Below are 6,779 nucleotides of genomic sequence, written 5' to 3' on the forward strand. Positions count from 1 at the left end.
TCCTGGGCTGCAGTGATTCTAGGAACTTTGCTCTCAGTTACGGTAGCTCTTATGTGTATGGATTCCACCTTTTCCCTTCAAATGCTAACTGGAGGCTTGGAAAAACTGGAAAATGAAGAGACAAGTGCCAGGAGGAGCCCAGGTTGTGACTAGGAACCCAGGAATGTGGATGGATTCTGAGTGCCGTAACTAGGCTGCTCCCTCCCTCTTTGGAGAGCTTGAACCTGAAACCTGCCCATTCTAAACAACAGCCCTTGGCTTTGGGCTCTGCCCATTTCCCCTGGGGAAGAGAGTAGAACACCTCCTTCCTACCTGCTATCAGGGGGAGAACTGAGGCTTTGAAGCCAGCAACTCACCAGGAAGCTGGTGGAGCTGGGGACAGGGTGCAGCAGAAGCATTTGAGTAAAGCCTCTTGTACCTGCAGGAGAGGTAAGTGCCCCGGCTATGTCAGCGCAAGTCCAGCTTTCAGACTGCAGCTCAAGAGAGGGTTAGGCAGGCAGACTCACCTTCTTGTCCATGAGACAACCAAACAGTAAGATGTAGACACCCTGAGAAGAGGGACTTAGGGAAAAGCTGGTCAAGGAGGAAGCAATCAGCCCAAATCCCCTCTTGCCTTAATCTCCCTCCTCTTGTTGAATTCATGTCCTGAGGCTTCCCATCTCTCTTCTTCTGTACTTTAGCCTCGTTTGGTGCATAGGATCAATTTCTGGTGATTTTCTTTTTGTAATCCAAACTCTTTCCTTCTTTCTATTTGTTTATTTTTAATCTTTATTGAGGGATAATTCACATAAAATACAATTCACCAAATTTAAGTGGACACTAATGATGATTTTCCTCCCACCCCTTCTTCCCCCATTCCTTGGTGTCTGGTGTTTTTTTTACTCTTCTTTTACTGTTAAAGTTGCAAACTGGTTATCCAAGGATTGGGTATTGAAGTTCCCTGGCTTCTCTTTGAGGTGATGTAGTGAAGAGCATGGGCCAGAATCAGTCACACCTGGTTCAAGTCCACTCCATCCTGCTTAGCTGTGTGACCTTGAGCAGGTTATGAACCTCTCTGCACTTCAGTTTCCTCACATATAAAATGGGGATAAGAATAGTTCCTCGTTCACAAGGTTGTAGAAAGGATTCAGTGAGATCACGGCACATGTTAAGAACATGTATGACTTCTATTTAGTGTTATTCTCCTTGCTACATAACCCTCTAGAGTGAGTTCTCAGATGAATAACTGTTGATGTTAATGATTGGCACGATCTCATTCACCCTTATGATGGAATTAGAGACTGAGCTATTTTGCAGAGAAGGCAGGCAATGAAGAAAGAATGAGCATGTTTCTGGCTCCAGCTCTCCAAAGAAGCAGGGAGCAGCCCAGTGAGTGTACTCAGGATCAAATTCCTGGGGCCGATTATAACCTGCACTCCTAGTGACCCTCTTGTCCTTTGGTTTCCCCACCTAAAAATCTGCCTCTAGCATTTGAAGGGAAGAGGCAGGATTGAGACCCATGGGAATTCCTTTAGCTAAAAGCAAATTTCCTTAGAGACGGAGACAAACAAGAAAGAATAATGCCAATATAAGTCCCAAAGGGGGGAGAGAGAGGCAAGAGGAGGCGATAGCTGTTCCCGGTTTCCAGAAATGTGCCTCTCCTGGGCAGTCTCACCACAGTGGGGCTCGAGGGAAGTCACTGCTGTCTCTGAAGAACACAGAGCCCCTGGGCAAAGAAGGGCAGGAGGGCGGGCGTAGGAGACAAGGTGGGAGGGTAGTTCAAGCTGAGTGCATAGGACGCTGACTAGGGCCAAACCAGAGCCAGGAGCCATTATCATCCTCTCCCTTTCTTCCTCCAGCTACATTGATCTGAGCTCCTTCTTAATTCCAATGCAGGGGTTTCAGAGTTCACAAAACTTTTGAGCTCACAAGCTGGAGAGCAAGCAGAGCAGGTATTTATTGGTATCTCTGTTTTACAGACAAGAAAACCAAAGCTCAGAGAGGTTATGTGATGTGTCCAGAGTTTTCTAGCCAGGCAGTGGAAGAACTAGGATCCAAACCTAAGCCTTCTAAAATTCTCAAGCCTATAAGAAACATATTATTGAGTCCCTGGGTGGTGCAAATGGTTAAGCACTCAACTACTAGCCAAAAGGTTGGCGGTTGGAACCCACCCAGCGTCACCTTGGAGCACTGGTGGTGTAGTGGTTAAGAGCTCAGCTGCTAACCAAAAGATCGGCAGTTCAAATCCACCAGCCACTCCTTGTAAACACTATGGGGCAGTTCTACTCTGTCCTGTAGGGTCACTATGAGTCGGAATTGACTTGATGGTACCTAACAACAACAACAACAGCGTCACCATGAAGAAAGACCTGGTGATCTGCTTCCAAAAGGTCACAGCCTTGGAAATGCTACGTAGCAGTTCTACTTTGCACACATGGGATCACCATGAGTTGGAATCAATGACAACCACCACCACCAACAATAACATGTTTTTTCTGCTCCACTATGATACCACCATGAAGGGACTAGCAGTGACTTAGAACACCTAAAAGGGCAAAAAACAGCCACCATCCTATCACCCACCTGGGAGGCGTTGAGAATGGTGAAGATGTAGTGGGGGACTTCGGAGACTTCTACCAGAGTGGCCAGGCCCAGCCCCCAGGTGAGGCCAAAGATGGGCGTGAGAAAGAGCAGGGCTTTGATCACCCCCAGAAGGGCTTGGTGCTTCTCCACCTGAGGTCCCTCTGACAGTGAAGGTCTCAGCAACTTCGGCACAGCCATGGCTAGTACCAGCCCGTTCATGCCCACAATGGCCAACACTGGCCCCATGAAGGTATAGAGTGCCCCTCCCTTCTCATCCAGCCAGCATGCCCCCTCCTTCAGGTATTGCCCCCAGGGTAGGTAGAGGCCCAGGGCACCCCCTGCAAATCCCGGTGGGCACAGATAACCAAGGACCACCATCAGAGGGAATACCTGGTGCTTGGACAGCTGATGGAAGACGAAAAGCAGCTTGTGGGCTAATACCAGGGCCTGTACCAGCATCCAGAAAAAGGCAGCCAGGTAGAGGAAATGGCAGAGGAAGGCAGTGGCCAGGCAGAGTGGACTGTGGGGCTCTGGGGGAAGCAGCGAGGCTCCCAGAAAGCAGGTGTCTGCAGCCAGCAGGCAGAGCACCATGTTGAGCAGGGCTGCGTGGCAGAAGTAGGCAACTTTGTTCCGTACCACGACTCTCCACACAAGCCTGTACACGCCCAGGCAGACAAGCAGTGCCAGGATGGAGGCCCCCAAGCTGAGTTTGCTCAGCAGCTCCAGAGTAGGGCTGTCTGGAACACTGCGTCGGGACATGAGGATGGAGAAGGCAGTGAGATGCTGACAGACACACTGAGTGGTGGAATTGGCCCTAGCTGCCTGTGCCTGGCACCCTTCATCCGACCAGCCCCCATCACCTTGGAAGAGATCATGGTCCCAGAAAACACAGTGGGGGGGCGCCATTTCTGTCCCCAAAGTCCACGATGACCTCTCCTTGGTTGAAGGCCTGGCCATCTGCCATGATGGAGATGGAGAGGACCAGACCAGGAGTGGCATAGAGGGAGTCCCTCAGCCCTCGTCCATAGTTTGAGGACAGAAGGTAGTCCAGTTTCTGCAGCACCAGGCTAGTAATACTAATGTTGGCTCTGCTATGGACCAGTGTGGCCAGTGAGTGCCTGGAAATCTCTGCCCACAGTGGGGGCTGAGTGGAGAAAGAGATCCTGCAGTCAGCAGGAAATGTAGGTCCAAGGAGCTGGGACTGCAGCTGCATGGTAGACGAGGTGAAGAAGAAGGGGTGATCCTGTGAGCACAGGCTATGTGCCAGGGTCTCCACAGCCAGCAGGAGAGCTGAGCTTGCCAAGGACTTCTGGGTCTGAGCTGGGGTCCACAGAGAATTGGTGTCCAAGTTTAGGATCTTGTCTGTGCCTATCAGGAGATCCTGCAGCACCCAACAAAGAGGAGCCCATAGCACTGAGCCAGGGTGCTGGAAACTAAAGACCCAGAAACCTACCCTCCCTAGTCCAGTGCAACACCCAACACTGGGGAGAAAAGGAGGAGAGGAAGAGGGCCTGTGAAGGGATAGGAAGATAGGAAGAATGGGAGCTGTTGAGCCAACTGCTTGGGGGCATCTCCAAGCACATGGTCTCCTGTGCCCTCTGTCTGAAAGCCCTGGGGCCATCCCTTGGGCCACCCCAGGTAAGAAGACCTCTATAGATCTGTAAAGTTAGGGAGGGTGCTGTCTGTGGTGGAGGCATGATGTTCTGAAGTGGCAGGCCACAAGCACGGCTGTGCACCCACACGGGATGTGTCTTCCCAGACGTGAAGGGGGTGTGATATCATTGCCTCTGGCTATTCTTTTGGCTGTAGTTTATGGGTCACCCACTGAAGCCCACAGGGAGAGCTGATTTAGGTGCATCCAGCAAACCTGCCTGTGCTTGATGATCTCCATGTAGGTACTTTCTGTGTTTGGGGTGAGGGGGGTCATCACGTCATATCCGCATGTTTGCGTGTGCATGGATGCCTCTGTACTCACGTCTTCATACCCCTTCCTGCGTTTCCCCAACTCCCCACGTAAGCCCAGCACCAGGCCTTCTCCACACCCCATGGCCTTGGAGACAGGTGTCCAAAGGGAGAAAGGGACTAGGGGAACAGACACTCAGACTCTAGAAAGGGCCGCCTGATAGCCTGTGGCGATGTCAGAGGAACAGAAGAGCCCATAGGTGAGGAGACTCCATCCCCCACTGTCCAGCTGGCCCCCACTATGGCGAGAAGGTGTCACCTTCAGGGTTCTGTGGTTAAGCTGCATTCTGGCTTCTGCCACCACTTCAGCCAGGAAGGTCATGGTGTCCAGCAGTGCCAGTAAGTCTGAGGGTGAGCTCATCCCCACTGCCTGCTTTGGCAGCTGTTCTAGGAGCTGTGGCACCTCCTCAGTAGGCTGGCCCTGGCCTGCCCGCAGCAGCTGAACAGACCAGACAGTAGGAAGGTGGGATACTGGGAGCATCCCCACAAGGGAGGGGCTACCCCCTCCTCCTGTCCCAGCTGCCTCCCCACCATGCCCACACCCATCCCAGAGGGAGCAGGAAGCAGAGAGGGAGCCACGTGAAAGGCACTGACACCAATCTTAGCAGGATAGACATTTGATGGGACTGAGGTTTAAGGCTAGCCCCCAGGGGGAGTGCTGGCCACTCTAAGGCCCTCACCCCTACTTCTTGGCTCTGCCAGGGCTTTATTTCAGAGCAGCTGGGGCTTTATGCTGGGATGCAGGGGGAAAGGACTGTAAAGTTGGGAAACCTTTGGGACCTAAGGGAGGAAGAGGGAGGGTAGCATGTGGGCAGTGGTGCCAAAAACGTTACCCTGGCTCTATGAAGAAAGGCCAGGATACTGGCATCTGTGCAGCTGCTGCGGATGGGCCCCAGACCCCGTCAAGGCCACAGGACCTCATTGTCATTCCAATCTTATCCATCGGACACGGAGCCTGGGCCACATAGCCAGCCTTGGTGACATTCCAGGTAACAGCCAAGGAGTCCTTGGGGCAAATGGTGTCTCCGTCTGAAGAGTGATGATTAGGCAGTACTCAGCAATCACAATCCAGCCTTTCGTTGGGCTGAAGCTGCTGCAGGCTCCAGAGCTGGCCCTGTTGCCAGGGCAGGGAAACCCCAAGGAGGAACCCTCTGCTCCCAGGGCGAGCAGGGAGCTCTCTGCTGCCCCTGCCAGGGGAGAGGGTGGCCAACTGGATCCCAGAGCCCCAAGTACTCTGGATGATGGTGACAGAGACAGAGACCTTGACAGGGCTCATCTTCCCAGGGACTGCAGGGAAGCAGGATATGACCTGGAGGGACTCATGGCCCTTCCCCACCTGTTGAAGCCCATCCCTCCTCACTCCTCCCCACCTAGCATTTTCTCTTCCCTGAATGGGCATCTGAGTGTAGCTGCTGCAGCCCAGCCTGGGAGACCCTGTCTGTCCTTGGGAACCAAAAAAAGGAACCTCTTTGGCCTATGACTTCCTCTCCCCCTGGTGGTTTGGGGCTGCTCAAATCTCTTCCTGGACTCCTAGGTCACTCTAGCACTTTCTCCCCCATCCAGATGTCCCTGGGGCCCTGTTGCCCATTTGTCAGTCTCACTGCTTTGGTCTCAAGCTCAGGGCCTGTGAACCGCTGCGACAGCTGGAATTTTCTCCTATCCAGAGGAACAGCTGGGCTTGAGCCAGCTGACAGAAATATGGGGTTCAAAGAGAAAAAAAGCAAACAACAGAGGGAATTTCTTTCACATGGGGCTATTGGCTTTCAAGTTCCCAACCCTCCTCACCAGTTAGCAGCAACTGACAGTAGGTGGGCTCAGGATGGCTGAAGATGAGACAGATACAAGGCTGGTGGTTATGGGAGGTTTGGCAGGGTGGGTGATGGGAGCAGACACTGGCATTCCACTGGTACTCAGAGAGACAATCACAATAGAAATGCCCATCTTGGCTGGCATTACACTCTGTGATAAAAAGAAGGAGAGTAAGAAATGGCTGGCTAAATTCCTCAACATAATTAAGGACATTTATACAAAGCCAACAGCCAACATCGTCCTAAATGGAGAGAGGTCTGAAAGCATTCTCCTTGAGAACAGGAACCAGACAAGGATGCCCTTTATCACCACTCTCACTCAACACTGTGCTGGAGGTCCTAGCCAGAGTAATTAGGCTAGAAAAAGAAATAAAGGGCATCCAAACTGGTAAGGAAGAAGTAAAAGTATCTCTATTTGCAGATGATATGATCTCATACACAGAAAAC

At 52.1% G+C, this 6,779-nt stretch overlaps 1 protein-coding gene across 1 annotated transcript in view; it reads right to left on the minus strand.

Annotated features, from left to right (window-relative positions):
* Positions 1-308: 308 nt before the first annotated feature.
* The window catches only part of ADGRF3 (adhesion G protein-coupled receptor F3), a 12,605-nt gene continuing 6,134 nt past the window's right edge, over positions 309-6,779 (minus strand). Inside the window, 12 exon segments of the mRNA XM_012555890.1 lie at positions 309-388; positions 391-418; positions 507-548; positions 2,563-3,459; positions 3,461-3,943; positions 4,784-4,963; positions 5,358-5,410; positions 5,413-5,553; positions 5,758-5,800; positions 5,803-5,811; positions 6,126-6,211; positions 6,310-6,483. Coding sequence (XP_012411344.1) covers positions 309-388; positions 391-418; positions 507-548; positions 2,563-3,459; positions 3,461-3,943; positions 4,784-4,963; positions 5,358-5,410; positions 5,413-5,553; positions 5,758-5,800; positions 5,803-5,811; positions 6,126-6,211; positions 6,310-6,483 — 2,216 coding nt within the window.

This window comes from Trichechus manatus, unplaced genomic scaffold (genome assembly GCF_000243295.1).
Source record: "Trichechus manatus latirostris isolate Lorelei unplaced genomic scaffold, TriManLat1.0 scaffold00052, whole genome shotgun sequence".
Classification (NCBI taxonomy): domain Eukaryota; kingdom Metazoa; phylum Chordata; class Mammalia; order Sirenia; family Trichechidae; genus Trichechus; species Trichechus manatus.